Below are 20,367 nucleotides of genomic sequence, written 5' to 3' on the forward strand. Positions count from 1 at the left end.
AAATCTGTATGTAGGTCAAGAAGCAACAGTTAGAACCGGACATGGAAGAGTGGACTGTTTCCAAATTGGGAAAGGAATATCTCAAGGCTGTATATTGTCATCCTGTTTATTTCATTTCCATGCAGAGTACATCATGCGAAATGCCAGGCTGGATGAAGCACAGCTGAAATCAAGATTGCTGGGAGAAATACCAATAACCTCAGATATGTAGATGACACCACCCTTATGGCAGAAAGTGAAAAACTAAAGAGCCTCTTGATGAAAATGAAATAGGAGAGTAAAAAAGCTGGCTTAAAACTTAACATTCAGAAAGCGAAGATCATGGTATCCAATCCCATCAGTTTATGGCAAAAACATGGGGAAACAATGGAAACAGTGAGAGACTTTATTTTTTTTTTTGGACTCCAAATTACAGATTTGACTGTAGCCATGAAATTGAAAGACGCTTGTTCCTTGGAAGGAAAGCTATGACCAAACTAGACAGCATATTAAAATCAGACACACTACATTAAGGTCTGTCTAGACAAAGCTTGGTTTTTCAGTAGTCATGTATCGATGTGAGAATTGGACCATATAGAAGCTGAGCACTGAAGAATTGATGCTTTTGAACTGTGGTGATGGGGAAGACTCTTGAGAGTCCTTTGGGCTGGGAGGAGATCAAACCAGTCCATCCTGGGGAAAATCAGTCCTGAATATTCATTGGAAGGACTGATGCTGCAGCTGAAACTCTAATACTTTGGCCACCTGATGGGAGGAACTGACTCACTGGAAAAGACCCTGAAGCTGGGAAAGATTGAAGGTGGGAGGAGAAGGGGACAACAGAGGATGAGATGGTTGGATGGTGTCACCAAGTCGATGGACATGAGTTTGAGCAAGCTCTGGGAGTTTGGTGATGGACAGGGAAGCCTGGCATAGTGCAGTCCATGGGGTTGCAGAGTCAGACATGACTGAGTGACTGAACTGAAATCTGACAAAACAATTATGGTTTTTACGGATGTTAAATGGACAATAAAGCTGTATTATAAGAACTTTTTACAATCCATATGAAATAGAATGTCTAGAAAATGCAAATTAACAAATGTAGTACAACAACCATAAACCTGTATAAGCTTAACATGTGTTAAATATATTAGGTTCACTGTACAAACCTTCCTACAAAATATTCTAGGAGCCCTAATGGTATCAGCAGTGAATAATAACACTTAAAACTATGCCAGGTCTTTCACCGTAAAACAGAGTCTTCCAAAGAGCCTTGATAACAAAACATGTCAAGTTACATAATATCAATGGACTCAGTCCAAACTCTTTGTGATAAATGGATGAAGAAAATCATCTTAATCTAAATATGATATATGCAGTTATTTTTCAAAGGAAGAAAATACAGAATGATTTTTGTGGTTTTATTTCAAGAATGCATAATTGGTCAACATTTGAAGGAAAGAGATATTTCAAAAACATTAAAATATTTCTCATTTCACTGAAAGAAAAATAATAAAATGGTAACATGACTGATTGGATACAAAACCTATAAGAATTTTTTGAATACTATGGAATTGCTTTTATGTTAGAAAGGTATATAAAAAAACCTTTAAAAAGACCTCATATTTGAGCGATGAAATATTGAAATATTTTCCCCCAGTATAGGAAGGATACTTATAAGACCTTTACTGTATCATCTGTTTAATGATGGAAATAAAAGCCAATTGGGTAAAAATAAGTCAAAAACAAGAAGAAAAAAAAAATAGAAAAGAAAAACAAGAAAAAGTTATTGCACCTGGAGGGAAGAAATAAAACGTGATTATTCAGAGATGCAATATCTATTTACATAAACAATCCAGAGGAATATATATTTGAAATAATAAAATTAATACCTACAATCAGAGAAGTCATTGGGCACAATTCTATTTGTAGCAGCAACAATTACTACAAATTTAAAAACAAAATTGATATTTACAAAAGCATGGCTATGAAATGTCCATATTTGTGTGAAATTTCTATGTTGGAAACTATAAAATATTCTAGAGGGATTTTGCTGGTGGTCCAGTGGTTTGGTTACTTGCTTCCTGGTGCAGGGAGTGGGCGTTCGATCCCTGGTCACTGAATCAAGATACCACATGCCGAACAGGGTCACACAAAAAAATAATAAATAAAAATTGATCAATAAAATAGGGAGAATTTAAAGAAAACCTAATTGATTGGAAGGATAAAGCATGAATAGTGACTGGAAGAGTCAATATTGTAAGACGATTATCTTCAGAAATTATTTTAAAGATTAAATGCAGTCCCAAAGCACTTACTTTTTTAAAAACTTTATTAGGTGTTAATTTACAGAACATAAAATATATCCATTTAAAATATATAACTCCATGATTTTAAAATTATTCACAGTTTACAACCATCACTACTTTCAAACTCTAGAAAGCATTCATCCCTAAGCAATTTGCAGTCTTTTCCTATTTCGTCTCTTCACAACCCTTAGTAAGCACTAATCTACTTTTGGTCTCTCTACTCCTATTTTTGATATTACATGGAAATGGGCTCACACAGTATGCAATCTTTTAGAAGTTTGAATGCCATAAACATACTGTTGAGCAAAAAAAATGAGACACAAAAGAACAATACCTATATTTGGATGTGTATATGATACTTCAGTGGGGTTTTCCAGGTGGCACTAGTGGTAAAGCGACTGCCTGCCAGTGCAGGAGATGAGGGCTTGATTCCTAGGTCAGGAAGGTCCTCCAGGGAATATGAAATGATAGCCCACTCCAGTAGCCTTTTTTTTTAAATTAATTAATTAATTTAAATTTGAGGATAATTACTTTAAAATATTGTGGTATTTTTCTCACACATAGACATGAATCAGCCATGGGTGCACATGTGTTCCCCCATTCAGAACCCCGCTCTCACCTTCCTCCCTCCCCCATCCCTTGGGTTGTCCCAGAGCACCAGCTCTGAGTATCCTGATTCATGCATTCAACTTGCACTGGTCATCTCTTTTATATATGGGATTATACATGTTTCAATGCTATTCTCTCAAATCATCCCACCCTCGCCTTCTCCCACATACTCCAAAAGTCTGTTCTTTACATCTGTGTCTCTTTTGTTGCCTTGCGTATAGGATCATTATTACCTTCTTTCTAAATTCCATATATGTGCATTAATCTAGTGTATTGAGGGTTCTTTTTCTGATTTAGTTCCCTCCATATAATAGGCTCCAGTTTCATCCACCTCATTAGAACTGATTCAAATGCTGGGAAAACCAGTAAAGCATATGCAAAAGAATGAAACTAGAACACTTTCTAACACCATAAACAAAAATAAACTCAAAATGGATTAAAGATCTAAATTTAACACTGGTGCTGCTGCTGCTGCTAAGTCGCTTCAGTCGTGTCTGACTCTGTGCGACCCCATACACGGCAGCCCATCAGGCTCTACTGTCCCTGGGATTCTCCAGGCAAGAACATTAGAGTGGGTTCCCACTTCCTTCCCCAATGCATGAAAGTGAAAAGTGAAAGTAAAATCGCTCAGTCGTGTCTGACTCTTAGCAACCCCACGGACTGCAGCCCACCAGGCTCCTCCATCCACGGGATTTTTCAGGCAAGAGTACTGGAGTGGCGTGCCATTGCCTTCTCCGAAATTTAACACTGCTGCTGCTAAATCACTTCAGTTGTGTCCAACTCTGTGCGACCCCATAGACGGCAGCCCACGAGGCCCTGCCGTCCTTGGGATTCTCCAGGCAAGAGCACTGGAATACGTTGCCATTTCCTCCTCCAATGCATGAAAGTGAAAAGTGAAAGTTGGACACATTCAGTCGTGTCCAACTCTTAGTGACCCCATGGACTGCAGCCTACCAGGCTCCTCCATCCATGGGATTTTCCAGGCAAGAGTACTGGAGTGAAACTCTTAAAACTCTTAGAGGAAAACAGAGGCATAACACCCTCTGACATAAATCACAGCAAGATTCTCTATGACCCACCTTGCAGACTAATGGAAATAAAAACAAAAATACAAATGGGACCTAGGTAAACTTAAAAGCTTTTGCACAACGAAGGAAACTATAAGCCAGATGGAAAGGCAGCCTTCAGAATGGAAGACAATAACAGCAAATGAAACAACTGACAAAGAATTAAGCTCCAAAATATACAAGCAGTTCATGCAGCTCAATACCAGAAAAATGAACAACCAATCAAAAAGTGGGCTAAACATTGAAATACATATAATATCATATATGGAACGAGTCGCCAGTCCAGGTTCGATGCACGATACTGGATGCTTGGGGCTGGTGTACTGGGACGACCCAGAGGGATGGTATGGGGAGGGAGGAGGGAGGAGGGTACAGGATGGGGAACACATGTATACCTGTTGCGGATTCATTTCGATATTTGGCAAAACCAATACAATATTGTAAAGTTTAAAAATAAAATAAAATTAAAAAAAAAAAAGTGGGCCAAAGAAGTAAACAGACATTTCTCCAAAGAAGATATACAGAGGGCTAATAAAACACACGAAAAGATATGTAGCTTTCTTATATCACAAGATCACTCATTACTAGAGAAATGCTAATTAAAAACACAATGAGGTATCCTCTCTGCTGGTCAGAATGGCCACCATAAAAAAGTCGACAAACAACAATTGCTGGAGAGGGTATGGAGAAAAAGGAAACCCTCTTACACTGTTGATGGGAATGCAAACTGGTACAGCCACTATGGAGAAGAGTGTGGAAATTCCTTAAAATTCTGGCAATAGAATCACTCCAGTATTCTTGAATGGAGAATTCCTTGGACAGAGAAGCCTGACAGTCTATGGTCCATGGGGTCTCAAAGAGTCAGACACAACTGAACAATGAGCACACACAATTATATTTCAACTGTTTTTGAAGAACATTCATTATCAGAAAAAATAATATAATTCATTTTAAAATGTATGCAATCAGAATATGATTTCCATTTCATAAAAGGTCAAGTTACCCAACAGCATCCAAACTCATATTTTAATTCTCAAGCTTATGCTTGCAATGGTATGCATTTGGAAACTGACAGTCTTCTGCTTTTATGCCCCATAAAACTTGTACAGCACAGTTACGTTCACCAAGTACATTGTCTGTTATCCTGTTATGGAAAAATGCATAATTCTGTTACATTCTATGAAGACAACTCAAGAAACAATAGCATTTTCCGTGTAACTCTAATACAAGATATTTTGAAAATGGGTAATGAAGTCTTTAATAAAATTTCAGTACGAGCTTGTTACTAGGAAATCGGGCTACAGAGTCGCCTAGTTTTCAACATTGGTATCAACATTTTATTAACTTTCAGTATCTCCCTTCAGCTTTCTATAATTTGACTAAGACAAATGTATTCATGTTATTTTAAAAATATTTCTTTTTTGTATTTTTCCTCCTCTATATAGCATTCTTTTTAAAAACTTACTGTAGTTTGCAAGTGGAACCATTTAGCCACTTCCAAGGACGACCGCGGCCTTCACGAGAGACTTGAATCCACGATATAATTGATAGGGACATCAGAAATTTCTAGCCCAAAATAAAGAATTTTCACTTAAATAGTCATTATGAAATGTTTTTGTTAATTTTTAAATGCAAGTCAAAGGATGTGTTCTTTCATAGCATCTTTCATTCTTTGAACAAATTGAGTATGTTAGATTCTAATCTAACACTAAAAAGCATAGGAGTTGAAAGTTCGAAGTTTTAATAGTGCCATAAATATTAACCACTATCTGTACTTTTGGTTCAAAATTAACTCAACATTTATACTTATCAGTGTCACTGTGTTCTAATGTTAATAAGGAAAATTCCTTTTTTTTTTTCCACAGCCATTTAATAAAGGGAGTATTTACAAAGACATGAATTAGTTGTAGGGATCCCACAAAGAATACACCTTGCATAACAACTTGGGGAGACTTACAGCTGTGAACCGCATCTAACATTAAGCCTAAGGGATAAGAAGGTGGAATAATTCAATATGTGCAATGAGGAAAATTCTGATTCATATAATTTCATTTTTCCTCATGTCAAAACTAACATAGCAAGGCTTTAAATAAGTCTTTAGATTCCATGACATTCATTTTTCTGGATATTGTGACAGTACCAGTGGATTTCTCTACTATTATATGTTTCTCAGAATTTCAGTTTTAGAGGGAAATTAAGGAAATGAAATTGAGAAAGTAAGTGACATGAGAGCCGGATTTGGTTTTCTGAGCCTGACACCATTCTTTGACTAGATAAACCTCAAAGCCATTTGTTTCTGTATTGGTGGAATCCAGTGGACCAGACAAGGGGTCAGAGACTCATTTCTCTCTGCTCCTCCCTGCTAAGTTCAACTGTAAACATGGGACTAATGAAAGACATGAGAAAAGAGAACTCTGAAAGGTGGAAAGAGAAGGGTGATGTGGCTTGAGACTTCCTAGCAGCCCCACTCCTCTGTAATCACTAATCACTTCTCCGTGATGAGAAAACAAGGTGGGAGGTGAGGGAAAGATAATTAGGTGCATCTTGTATCTCCCCACCAACCAGGTGAAAGTGACCTAGGCCTCTTACTTCCCAAACACCCCATACCTAACCTAGCTGTTGGGGCTGGCACAGGTAATCCGTTCCTCCTGTGTATTGAGAGAATCGTGTAGGCAACACCAGGTAAGCCTTACAAGGTAATCCATCAGGACACTTACTAACAAGCAGCAGTTAGAGAAACTGCCTCTGTTTCCTCCACTGAGAGACACTAGGGTTGGGTGATAGGGGTGGGAGTGGGACCAGCAAAGGGGATGTCTTGACTAAAACTACTGAAGCTAAGAAGCCTCTTTATCCCTGAGGGTGTAAGACTCCATCTCCACCCAGCAGGATTGGAAAGAATGGATCTTACTGTTGAATTCACACAATGAGCTGTGGAAATTTAAAAACTTCAAATAAATGCAAAAAGTTGGAGGAACTGCAAAATATCATATGGCAGTGATGAGACAGGGACAACCTGTATGATTCCATGTCCTGGACTAGAAAATGGCAACCCACTTCAGTATTCTTGCCTGGAAAATTCCATGGACACAGGAGCCTGACAGGCTGAAGTTATTGAGGTTGCATAGAGTCGGACATGTCTGAACGACTAAGCACGAACACGGGATTCAAAAACAATCAAAGAGATTCTATAATATCAAAAGTCAAGACAGTGAGTAAATAAGGAGGTGGAGACATGGTAAGATATTACAGAGCAGTGGGGCTGCTGGGAAGTTCAAACTTCTTTTCCATGATCTGATGTGCAATTACACAATTCTATAGGCAAAATCATATGTTTATTTTCCTTGATGTATGGTAAAATTAGACAGCACAGTGTATTTTAGAATTTAATAGCATTTGTAGAAGCATGGTTTTCTATGAAAAGCAAGAACCAGAAATTACTACACATGCATGAATGGTATAAAAATGTAAATAAAGTATCATAAAGTTATATTCCATTGTTTAATGGAATACTAGCAGACCTTAAAATAAACAAGCGACAAATATGTACAAAAGCACAAGTGAATCCTAACAAATATAATGTTGACTAAATGAAGCCTTTAACAAAGTATTGGAAACATTTAATAGCTTACCATTTCCTCTTCATTATCTATATAAAGCAGAGTAGAATTCTTAGTAGCACAGGATATCAAACTCTCATTCCACGATTTTGCTTCCAAACTAGCATAATAGCAGTTGTTGGAATATGTAAGCCAGTCTTTTGGACAATGACCACAATGACATTCTGAAGAAAGATTATGAATTACTATTCAAAAACAATTTGAATTTGGAAAATAAAAATTAACTTACATATATGCATAGATATAAACATATGTATACACACACACACACACACACACATATATAAAATAACATATCTATGCATCCTCAAGGCTGGTACATATAAAACAAATCTCATTCATGCATTCATAGAGAGGGTCTGTCTTTAATATATGGCCCCATATAAAGGAAACACATAGAAATGTCTACTCTTTACATGTCCTAAAAATCAAGAAATGAAACTTCTATTTTAGAATAGCAAAATTATTTGTCTCTATTCATATTATAGCAGAACGAAATTACAGCCAATTGCCAACAATGGATATGGTGATCATATAATTGCATAGGGAGAAGCACTCTCCTATAATCATTTATATGAATGTTTATTGCCTGATTTTAGGAATTATGTTCTATCCCCAAATCTATTCTTATTTTCACTAGCCTAAGATAGAGACAAAAATGAATTGTATTCATATCAGAACTTTGAAAATCATTATGTACCTTTCTGGAGCCTTGTTATGAGAGAGGAGTAATTCTGTTCCTGTATTACAGTAGCTACAAAATTAATCATTAAAAAGTTAATATTACTTTAAATGAATCATAATGATTTTAGTTTATGAGCTTGAGAATTCAGTTTATTGTTTAGAAATAGAGTAATCTGAAATAAAACTGATTTAGCAAGAAAAATTAACTAGGTAATGAAGACTTGATGGAAAAAAAATATTTCAAAAACCTAACGGAACAAACTTCACCACGTCTTACAGTATTTGCTTTAACTAATCTCAAGAATTAATTTGTATTTCTCAAAAAGATCTTTAAACCTCCTAAAGCATGCTTTTGAGTTATAAAGTCAGAATATACATATACATGCTGTCTGTAATTCTCCTGTGTTGTATATTTCTGACAAATTAGATATAACATATTGCATTTATTCTAAATGCATGTATTTTAATGATAGGCACATTCTATAATATTATGAAATGTTTAGCGGCATTGACCATCAGTAAAGTGATAAGTTCCCTTACAGTTTTTCAAAAACGTACTTACAAGGAGTAACAATGATCACTGTCACCACAGTGGACATCAAGACGAGGCAGATGATTCCCAGGATCCCAGCAATGAACTTCTCTGGAGGTGACGGTGAACCTGCAGGGACAGAAAAGGAAACTGAGAAAGGAGTGATGGGGACAGCTCTTCAGAGTTTACATACACAAGAACCCACACGAACACAGAGTTATGGATATAAACTTGGACCCCAACCCATTTTGACCACTGTAGTCTTTCTCTCAGAATATACCATTGCGTTTTCAGCAAATATAAGACTACATGAGTTGTGGATCAAAGACTTCAAATTATAGTAATGCCAGAATAAAAGTAGTCCTCCGATTTCACATCAGAATCCCATATCCAGCTTCAAGTTCTGTTTCTCAAAGTGAAAAATATGTGAGCTTATCCCCTACTCTTCCTCCACACCTCTGCACCCCACTGTACATCCTAAAACAGTTGCATGTGTGTCTAGTAAGTGTTTACCTTTGGAGCGGTGATTCCTGTCGTTCCCATGAAGATTCTGAGGAGCATTTTGAAGATTTAATTCTACATATGTTAATTCCTGCTCAGTCATTGAAATGGAACTTTTAGAAACCTTAGGTTTTCTTATCTGCCTCTTTGAGTTCTTGACTCCCTTCAGTTCTGCATAGATTGCTCCTTGGTTATTCATCTCTGCAGCTGAGTGAGATCAAGGACTGTGCTTGAAGTGAACTGAGGTTGAGTGGTGTATGTGAGATAAGCACCCTAGTACAATGACACAGGCGGGGCTAAGCGCTTAGTGCTCACTTTGCAGCTGAACAAACTTAAAGCCTGGTAAATTCCTTACAACTGTAAACAAGTTTTTCACGATAGAATGCTTTTTTGAAAAAGATATTCTATATTTGACGCATATATTATTGATTCAAACAGTGAAAAGCAATAAATTAGGGAGGAATAAAGAAGTTCATGAACAATAATATCTTTATTAAGTCAGATTCCATGGAAATATTTTAAAACCTTCATAGTGCTTGTGTTAAAATTAAAATGTTCTGTTAACAAGAGAGATTCACCCATATTTATGATACTTTTGAAATTTAATAATGGTTACAAACAGTTCTTTAAAGATGAGGAGAGAGTAATGTTGACATATACAATAATTTCCTACACTAAATTACATTATTTGTTGACTTACATTTATTGATGAAAAAGGATAACAAATGGTCTTTATTTCAAATGGTTGAGGAGTTCTGAGAAAGCATTAAAAACTGAGGAAATGCTTCATATATTGGAAAGTGTTACATGACACATTAAACATATATAACAAAGTAATATGAAAAATAAAACAATAGGAAAGACTAAAAATATTTATTTTACAAAAGTAGTTGATAATTGATTTAATGACTAATATCTGAACCCACAACATGATAAACATGTATAGGTCACTTATGGAAGAACACTGCTGGTTCAAACTTCCAGAAAGATCTGATAGATGTCCAAGTTAGTAAAGGTCATTTTAGCTGTATAAGTGATGGTAATTACTTATAAAAAATCCAGATAACGTAATTTAATAATTCAGACAATTGATGCAGTAGTCAGAAATATCTGGAAATTAATGATGACTGAAATTTATAATATGTGACCTTCAAAAAGTTATTTACTATCTGGTAACCTATATTATTAATATAAAATGGAAATAAGTTTATGCAATATATAACGTGTGTAACACTGAGCACTCAACCTGGAATTTATAAGTTCTCAGTAATTATCAGTTTTAATTATTATCTTAGTCATCATTTCTATGGTACTATTTCTGATTTACATCAGCCTTTAATTAGTATAACATATCATTTATGCAATGTTTGATTTTTAAAAAATACTTTATTTATGACATTTAAGTTTAAATTAGCCTTTAGATATATGGCAAAACCAATACAATATTGTACAGTTAAAAAATAAAATAAAATATATTAAAAAAAGAAGTTACTTCATCTTTAATTTCATTAAAAAATTAGGGTTTTTTTATTGAATCTAAATCATATAGGAGGAATTATGTTTGGCCTTTTGCTATATAATGAATTCCTTTCCAAGAATCTGTTTACAGATGTTGAGCAAAATATGTATAAACATATTATTATACAAAAAAGCTTACCATCTACTGATTATAAAATCCAAAACTAATTGTTCCCTATCATGAGGTCAATAAATTTCACTTAATATTATATACACACCCAAATATGCATGCGTGTATTCACTTGACTAGTATTCTACAGACAATAATTTGAATACTTGGAGAAATCACCCAATATTTGGTATTTTATGGTTATTGTTTATACCAAATTATTAAACAACAATGTTCTACTTTGATTTTGTTGTATATTTACTATAGCTCAGTTGCATCCCCTCTAACATTTGTTAGTTCCCACTACGTGAGACGGTCTAGCAGAGAGACAGGAGAGGAGGGACACATACCTTCTGTTGGCCAGGATGTTGTGCATTCTTTAGTGTGCAGATCAGGTTACTCTCTAAAAAGAGACCTGCTATAGCTGGTAACCAAAGGAGAAATTTAAAAACTTAAAACCCAGTCAAGAATAAGCAATGTCTGTGACCTTCACAGGCTGCCCTGTGAGGCTCAGAGTGAAGCTAGAATGGAAAATATTGATTTGTCGTCAATGTGTCACTTCAGGTTTGAACAGGAAATCCTCACACTTAGGCGAGTTGAAGAGAGTTTAGCTTATCACACACCTCCTGAAAATAGGAGACTTTGGGCTCCAATTAAAAGGACAACTGGACCTCTAGTTGTGTTATTTACATTTTCCATTTTTAAATGCCTCTGAGAAAGTGTTACCATATACTGTAAGATCCATTAGATCTGATAAAGAGAGTGCCTGAAGAACTATGGATGGAGCTCTGTGACACTGTATAGGAGGCAGTGGTCAAGACCATCCCCAAGAAAAAGAAATGCAAAGAGGCAAGATGGTTTTCTGAGGAGGCCTTACAAATAGCTGAGAAAAGAAGAGAAGCTAAAGGCAAAGGAGAAAAGGAAAGATATATTCATCTCAATGCAGAGTTCTGAAGAATAGCAAGGAGAGATAAGAAAGCCTTCCTCAGTGACCAGTGCAAAGGATAGAGGAAAACAATAGAATGGGAAAGAGTAGAGACCTCTTCAAGAAGATTAGAGGTACCAAGGGAACATTTCATGCAAAGATGGGTACAATAAAGGACAGAAATACTATGGGCCTAAAGCAGAAGATATTAAGAAGAGGTGGCAAGAATACACAGAAGAACTATATAAAAAAGATCTTCATGACCCAGATAAGCACCCAGATCACTTGCCTAGAGCCAGACATCTTGGAATGTGAAGTCAAGTGGGCCTTAGAAAGCATCACTATGAACAAAGCTAGTGGAGGTGATGGAATTCCAGTTGAGCTATTGCAAATCCTGAAAGATGATGCTGTGAAAGTGCTACACGCAATATGCCAGCAATTTTGGAAAACTCAGAAGTGGCCACAGGACTAGAAAAGGTCAGGTTTCATTCCAATCCCAAAGAAAGGCAATGCCAAGGACTGTTCAAACTACTGCACAATTGCACTCATCTCATTTGCTAGCAAAGTAATGCTCAAAATTCTCCAAGCCAGGCTTCAACGGTATGTGAACTGAGAACTTCCAGATGTTCAAGCTGGCTTTAGGAAAGGCAGAGGAAGCAGAGATCAAGTTTCCAACATCCATTGGATCATCAAAAAAGCAAGAGACCAAAAGACTGTTCTATACATCTGTGTCTCTTTTGCTGTCTCGCATACAGGGTTATCGTTACCATCTTTCTAAATTCCACATATATGCGTTAGTATACTGTATTGGTGTTTTTCTTTCTGGCTTACTTCACTCTGTATAATAGGTTCCAGTTTCATCCACTTCATTAGAACTGATTCAAATGTATTCTTTTTGATGGCTTAGTAGTACTCCACTGTGTATATGTACCACAGCTTTCTTATCCATTCATCTGCTGATGGACATCTAAGTTGCTTCCGTGTCCTGGGTATTATAAATGCCATTGAAACATGTATAATATCATATATGAAACGAGTCACCAGTCCAGGTTTGATGCATGATACTGGATGCTTGAGGCTGGTGCAGAGACGACCCAGAGGGATGATACAGGGAGGGAGGAAGGAGGGGGGGTCAGGATGGGGAACATGTGTACACCTATGGTGGATTCATGTTGATGTATTGCAAAACCAATACAATATTATAAAGTAATTAACCTCCAATTACATAAATTTATATTAAAAAAAAAAAAGCAAGAGACCTGCGGAAAAACATTTATTTCTGCTTTATTGACTATGCCAAAGCTTTTGGCTATGTGGATCACAACAAACTGTGGAAAATTCAGAAAGAGATGGGAACACCAGACCACCCAACCTGCCTCCTGAGAAATCTATATGCAGGTCAAGAAGCTGCATTTAGAACTGGACATGGAAAAACAGACTGGTTTCAAATCATGAAAGGTGTATGTCAAGCTGTATATTGTCACCCTACTTATTTAACTTATATGCAGAGTACATCATGAGAAACACTGGGCTGGATGAAGCACAAGCTGGAATCAAGATTGCTGGGAGAAATATCAATAACCTCAGATATGCAGATGACACCACCCTTTGGCAGAAAGTGAACAGGAACTAAAAAGCCTCTTGATGAAAGTGAAAGAGGAGAGTGAAAAAGTTGGCTTAAAGCTCAACATTCAGAAAACTAAGGTCATGGCATCTGGTCCCATCACTTCATGGCAAACAGATGGGGAAACAATGGAAACAGTGACAGGCTTTTTTTGGGGGGCCCCCAAATCACTGCAGATGGTCACTGCAGCCATGAAATTAAAAGTTGCTTGCTCCTTGGAAGGAAAGTTATGACCAACCTAGACAGCATATTAAAAAGCAGAGACATTACTTTGCCAACAACGGTCCATCTAGTCAAAGGTATGGTTTTTCTAGGAGTCCTGTATGGATGTGAGATTTGGACTATAAAGAAAGCTGAGAGCCAAAGAATTGATGCTTTTGAACTGTGCTATTGGAGAAGACTCTTGAGAGTCCCCTGGACACCAAGGAGATCCAATCAGTCCATCCTAAAGGAAACTAGTCCTGAATATCCATTGGTAAGTCTGATGCTGAAGCGCCAATATTTTGGCCACCTGATGTGAAGAACTGACTCCTTTGAAAAGACCCTGATGCTGGGAAAGATTGAAGGCAGGAGGAGAAGGGGATGACAGTGGATGAGATGGTTGGATGTCATCACTGACTCAATGGACATGAGTTTGAGTAAATCTGGGAGTTTGTGATGAACAGGGAGGCCTGGTGTGATGCAGTCCATGAGATCACAAAGAGTCAGACACGAGTGAGCAACTGAACTGACACACTAGAAGATCTAAAAATTGTGCTATGCTTAGTTCCTCAGTTGTGTTCCAACTCTTTGCAACCCCAAGGCTTCCCTGGTGGTTAAGAGGTTAAAGCATAAAGACTGTAGCCTGCCAGCCTCCTCTGTCCATGAGAATTTCCCATGCAATAATACTGGAGTGGATTCCCATGACCTCCTCCAGGGGATCAAACATCAAACCCAAGTCTGCTGTAGTGCAGACAGATTCTTTACCATCTGAACCACCAGCCTAAGAATACTGCAGTAGGTAGACTATCCCTTCTTCAGGTTATCTTCCTGACCCAGGAACCCAGCTGGGATCTTCTGCATTGCTGGTGGATTCTTTACCTGCTTACCAGCTGAGCTATCAGGAAAGCCCCCAAAAAATGCACTGCTGCTGCTGCTGCTTCTTCTAAGTCGCTTCAGTCGTGTCTGACTCTGTGCGAACGTGTAGACGGCAGCCCACCAGCTCCCTCGTCCCTGGGATTCTCCAGGCAAGAATACTGGAGTGGGTTGCCATTTCCTCCTCCAACGCATGAAAGTGAAAAGTGAAAGTGAAGTCACTCAGTCGTGTCCGACTCTAGCAACCCCATGGACTGCAGCCTACCAGGCTCCTCCATCCATGGGATTTTCCAGGCAAACATACTGGAGTGGGGTGCCATTGCCTACCTTTATTTAAAAGGAGAAAAACACTTTTGCATTGGGATTCAAAGAAGAAGGAATCCCAAGCCATTTAAAAGTGCTTTTGAAAACACCCCAAATGGTGTAACTGACATAGAAATAACTTCAATCCTTCAGTTCAGTTCAGTTCAGTCGCTCAGTTGTGTCCGACTCTTTGCGACCCCATGAATCGCAGCATGCCAGGCCTCTCTGTTCAATTGTTATTGCTATACATTTTGAAGAAAAATTATAAAACACTGGAGCACTGTTGGCCCTTTAGGTGCACAGATCTATGTAGTTCTTAAGAGGAAAAACAAACAAACAAACAACAAGAGCCAAAATGCAATCCTTTTTTGTTGTTGTTTCTGCTTAACTAGCACTTACTTCTGGGGTAAAATAGGGCTCAGACATTCTCATTATATTTAAACATGTAATGATTCTTAAACAATGCTTTTATAATTGTTGCTATGGCTAACAGAATAGATCCTTTTGATTTTGATGCATTTAAAGGGCAACTTTCAAACATTTTAAGATTTTCAATTACAGCTGTCATAGTTTTTTGAATGCCAATATCTGCTTCTTCAGATAATTTAAAGAGAACACAAGAAAGAAATGGAAATCTGCTGTTATTCAAATCAGTCAACCCAATATTGGATATATTTACTGTACTGTATCAATCAGGTTGGATATCCTTAGGATGTTTCTTAAAAATATAGGCTGATATTTACTCACAGTTTGATATTTTGAATTTTTATCTAGAAATGATGTCAGGTAATTTATTTTTAGAGTTTTTGAATTTAGTGATTTCCCACCTGCATGAGAGTCTGAAAGTTGGGCTTTATCTTTCAAGTTTATGTTGGCTGCTAAAGTTCACAAATGGTTTGATCTATGAAATCTTCATAAAATTTGGCATTTTAGTTCTTTATGATTCTTGTCTGAAGGGTGTGAAGTAAATGAAATTCTGAAACCAGTGGAAACTTTCTGTGTGGGAATATTGAATGCTATTGGATCATTGGCTATCTTTTTCTGATATTATATCTCTGAAACCAGTCAAACATATCAACATGGACCCCCTACTCTAAAAGCAGAGGTGAAAGGCCAGTTGAGAGAGCTCGTCCAGGCTGTGTTTCTGACCAAGCTTGTCCTCCAACTGGTGAAATCTCAAGGCACAGACATAGGTGTGATCAGTCAGTGTGGGCATGTAATCCATGCTTCTGCTGTCACACTGTTGAACAAAGATAGATACAGGAGAACTTGCTATGGATGAGCGATGTAGAATTTGGGAGGTTCTGACTGTTGCAGGAAATAATTTACCTTGGGGTACATGTTAATTACTATCTAATGTTCACAGTACCCACTCCAGTGTTCTTGCGTGGAGACTCCCAGGGATGGGGAGCCTGGTGGGCTGCCATCTATGGGGTCGCACAGAGTCGGACACGACTGAAGCGACTTAGCAGCAGCAGTAGCAATGTTCATGTTATTCTACAGGTGAAGACAAGAATGAATCAAAATGAAAGTGGGTCAAAAATATTTATTGTGCAGAACATAATCTTTTTGTCTCCAGTTTTGGGAAATATTTAATTCATTTTTTTTGATGTTAAATTTTGTGGGGTTTTCTCCACAGCTATTGGTGTTACCTACCTCATTAGCAATAAATTTTCCAGTGTTCAAATTCCCTCTTCTTCAAATTCGATGCAATCTGAAAGTTTAAATGGCTTGGCACTATGATTATTTTTCTATCAAAAGAAATCCATTTTTGTATTTATAAATTTGCTTTTTATTGAATATAGTACAAGTATTTGATGGTGAATAAAGCCAAATGAAATATAGTTTGCCTATTATAAGATTTACTCTATAATTTGGCATTGTATGAGGGAGAATATTTCTTGAAAACTAAATGGTAGTGTATTTATCCATTTTATCATTATTTAATGATTGTTCAAATCTAGATTTCTCAAATTACAAAGTAACTAAATGGCAAAATATTAAGACATTTTAAAAACCCAAGAATCAATCCTAACCTACTCACTTTCTGCCATAAGGATGGTGTAATCTGCATATCTGAGGTTATTGATATTTCTCCTGGCAATCTTGATTCCAGCTTGTGCTTCTTTCAGCCCAGCGTTTCTCATGATGTACTCTGCATATAAATTAAATAAGCAGGATGACAATATACAGCCTTGACATACTCCTTTTCCTATTTGGAACCAGTTTGTTGTTCCATGTCCAGTTCTAACTGTTGCTTCCTGACCTGCATACAGGTTTCTCAAGAGGCAGATCAGGTGGTGTGGTGTTCCATCTCTTTCAGAATTTTCCACAGTTTATTGTGATCCACATAGTCAAAGGCTTTGGCGTAGTTAACAAAACAGAAATAGATATTTTTCTGGAACTCTCTTGCCTTTTTGATGATCCATTGGATGTTGGCAATTAGATCTCTGGTTCCTCTGCCTTTTCTAAAACCACCTTGAACATCTGGAATTTCATGGTTCATGTACTACTGAAGCCTGGCTTGGAGAATTTTGAGCATTACTTTACTAGCATGTGCGATGAGTGCAATTGTGTGGTAGTTTGAACATTCTTTGGCATTGCCTTTCTTTGGCATTGGAATGAAAACTGACATTTTCCAGTCCTGTGGCCACTGCTGAGTTTTCCAAAGTTGCTGGCATATTGACTGCAGCACTTTCACAGCATCATCTTCCAGAATTTGAAATAGCTGCACTGGAATTCCATCACCTCCACTAGCTTTGTTCATAGTGATGCTTTCTAAGGCCCACTTGACTTCACATTCCAGGATGTCTGGCTCTAGGTGAGTGATCACACCATCCTGATTATCTTGGTCATGAAGATCTTTTTTGTACAGTTCTTCTGTGTATTCTTGCCACTGCTTCTTAATATCTTCTGCTTCTGTTAGGTCCATACATTTCTGTGCTTTATCGAGCCCATCTTTGCATGAAATGTTCACTTGGTATCTCTAATTTTTTGAAGAGGTCTCTAGTCTTTCCAATTCTGTTGTTTTCCTCTATTTCTTTGCATTGATCACTGAGGAAGGCTTTCTTATCTCTCCTTGCTATTCTTTGGAACTCTGCATTCAGATGTTTATATCTTTGCTTTTCTCCTTTGCTTTTCGCGTCTCTTCTTTTCACAGCTATTTGTAAGGCCTCCCCAGGTAGCCATTTTGCTTTTTTGCATTCCTTTAAGAGGAGAGTGAAAAAGTTGGCTTAAATCTCAACATTCAGAAGACGCAGATCATGGCATCCAGTCCCATTACTTCATTGGAAATAGATGGGGAAACAGTGGAAACAGTGTCAGACTTTATTTTTTGGACTCCAAAATCACTGAAGATAGTGATTGCAGCCATGAAATTAAAAGACCCTTACTCTTTGGAGGGAAAGTTATGACCAACCTAGATAGCATATTCAAAGCAGAGACATTACTTTGCTAACAAAGGTCCGTCTAGTCAAGGCTATGGTTTTTCCAGTGGTCATTTATGGTTGTGAGAATTGGACTGTGAAGAAGGCTGAGCACCGAAGAATTGATGCTTTTGAACTGTGGTGTTGGAGAAGACTCTTGAGAGTCGCTTGGACTGCAAGGAGATCCAACTAGTCCATCCTAAAGGAGATCAGCACAACATTGTAAAGCAATTTTCCTTCAACTAAAAAAAAGTTAAAAAATAAGAAACATATTAAGCTTTTATTTTGTAGAAAGTTGCATATTAATTTTAATTTTTTAAAATGAATTTTGTTTTTTAGAACATTTACAGAAAAAGTTTGAAGATAGTATAGAATTCCATTCTGAAATCAGTTCCTCTTTAATTCATTTTATATTAGTCTTGCACTTTTGTTGTAATTAATAAACCTACATCAGTGTATTTTTAGTAATGAAAATCCATAGTTTATTCATGCTTCTGTAATTGTTTTTACCTATGTCCTTTTTCTATTCCAGAATCCCATCCAGGTTACCACATATCATTTAGATGTCACGTCTCTTTAGGCTCCCCTTGGCTATTACAGTCTTTCCTTGTGTTTGATGATCTTGATAGTTTTGAAAAGTGCAAGGTAGGTATATTTTAGAGTACCCTTCATTGAGATATGTCTGACATTTTTCTCATGAGGAGATTGGAGTTGTAAATTTGGGGAGGACGACATAGTGCAAATTTTATTACACCAAATCAAGGGAACAAACTGTGAACATGACCTCACTGCTGATGTTACCTTTGCTCACTGAGGTGGTGTTTGTCAGGTTTTCCACTCGAAGGTTACTCTTATTTTCCCTCTTCCACATGACTCTGTAATAATTTCTTTGGAAGGAAATCATTATGTGCAGTAAGTACTTAAGGAGTAAGGAGTCCCATCCCTTTAGGCAAGAGCATCTACATTATTTATTTAGAATTTTTCTGCACAGGAGATTGTTTCATCTCCCTCATTTGCTAAAGTATTCAATCATTTTATACTACTGTGGACTCATGGGTATTTTATATTGGGGTTATAATTAATACTATTTATTTTCTGTGATTTTTGCTGCTTAAATTGTTCCAGCTTTGGCCATTGGTAATTCCTTTACCTAGTTGATATACCTCTACAGTTTTAAGCATTTGTCCATTTTCTAGAACTACAAAAATCTCCAGGCTCTTCTTATGTATTTCCTACCCCTATTTTAGAATCAGCCATTTTCTTCAAGTAGCTAAGATTTTATTTACTAGTAATGGAATTATAATAAAAAATGGCCGCTAAGTAAGTTTTTTCTTCTTTGCAAAAAAAAGTTAAAACGATTTTGAAAAAGACAATACAGGAGAACTCACATCACTTCACAACGTCCTATAAATTCACAATAATCAAGTAATTGGTGAAAGAAGGCAGATATTCAGATCAATGAAATAGGATAGAGTTTAGAAATAGATACAAGTACAAGTGGTGAATTGATTTTTGACAAACTGCCATTATAATTCAATAGAAGAGTACAATTTTCAAAAAATGGTGCTGAAATAACTAGACATCTTTTTGCAAAACATTTTTAAAAAGAATTTAATCCATACTTTGCTCTATATACAAAATTAATGCAACGAAATATAGATATCAATGCAAACATCCAAAATACATAAAGAGAGAACTCTCAGAGCTCGATAATAAGAAAATGAACAACCCACTAAAAATAAGCAAGATATTTAATCAATCTTTACCATAGGAGATCATATGAAAGGATGGTGCACATCATTTATTGGTTCAGTTCAGTTCAGTCATTCAGTGGTGTCCGACTCTTTGTGACCCCATAAATTGAAGCATGCCAGGCCTTCCTGTCCATCACCAACTCCTGCAGTTTACTCAAACTCATGTCCATCAAGTCGGTGATGCCATCCAGCCATCTCATCCTCTGTCGTCCCCTTCTCCTCCTGCCCCCAATCCCTCCCAGCATCAGAGTCTTTTCCAATGAGTCAACTCTTCGCATGAGGTGGCCAAAGTACTGGAGTTTCAGCTTTACCATCATTCCTTCCAAAGAAATCTCAG

General features: G+C 37.0%; 1 protein-coding gene across 1 annotated transcript; it reads right to left on the minus strand.

Annotated features, from left to right (window-relative positions):
• Positions 1 to 2,293: 2,293 nt before the first annotated feature.
• On the minus strand, positions 2,294 to 9,565 carry LOC112446743 (NKG2-A/NKG2-B type II integral membrane protein). The gene is made up of 6 exons (XM_024992633.2): positions 9,311 to 9,565; positions 8,828 to 8,926; positions 8,282 to 8,335; positions 7,594 to 7,745; positions 5,430 to 5,530; positions 2,294 to 5,108 (listed from the first exon to the last, which is right to left on the minus strand). Exons 1-6 carry the CDS (start codon positions 9,495 to 9,497, stop codon positions 4,991 to 4,993), a joined length of 711 nt encoding a protein of 236 aa, XP_024848401.1. The 5' UTR covers positions 9,498 to 9,565; the 3' UTR covers positions 2,294 to 4,990.
• Positions 9,566 to 20,367: the final 10,802 nt, after the last annotated feature.

The sequence above is a fragment of the Bos taurus genome, chromosome 5 (genome assembly GCF_002263795.3).
Source record: "Bos taurus isolate L1 Dominette 01449 registration number 42190680 breed Hereford chromosome 5, ARS-UCD2.0, whole genome shotgun sequence".
Taxonomy (NCBI): Eukaryota; Metazoa; Chordata; class Mammalia; order Artiodactyla; family Bovidae; genus Bos; species Bos taurus.

What these genes read in the sequence shown, in the direction of transcription:
- LOC112446743 (XM_024992633.2), bottom strand. Translation starts at nt 9,497, where the DNA reads ATGAATAACCAAGGAGCAATCTATGCAGAACTGAAGGGAGTCAAGAAC. An exon ending in CATAACAAGGCTCCAGAAAG is followed by an intron (nt 7,746 to 8,281) that starts GTACATAATGAT and finishes ATCTTTCTTCAG; the next exon opens with AATGTCATTGTGGTCATTGT. An exon ending in TAGATAATGAAGAGGAAATG is followed by an intron (nt 5,531 to 7,593) that starts GTAAGCTATTAA and finishes ATTTTGGGCTAG; the next exon opens with AAATTTCTGATGTCCCTATC.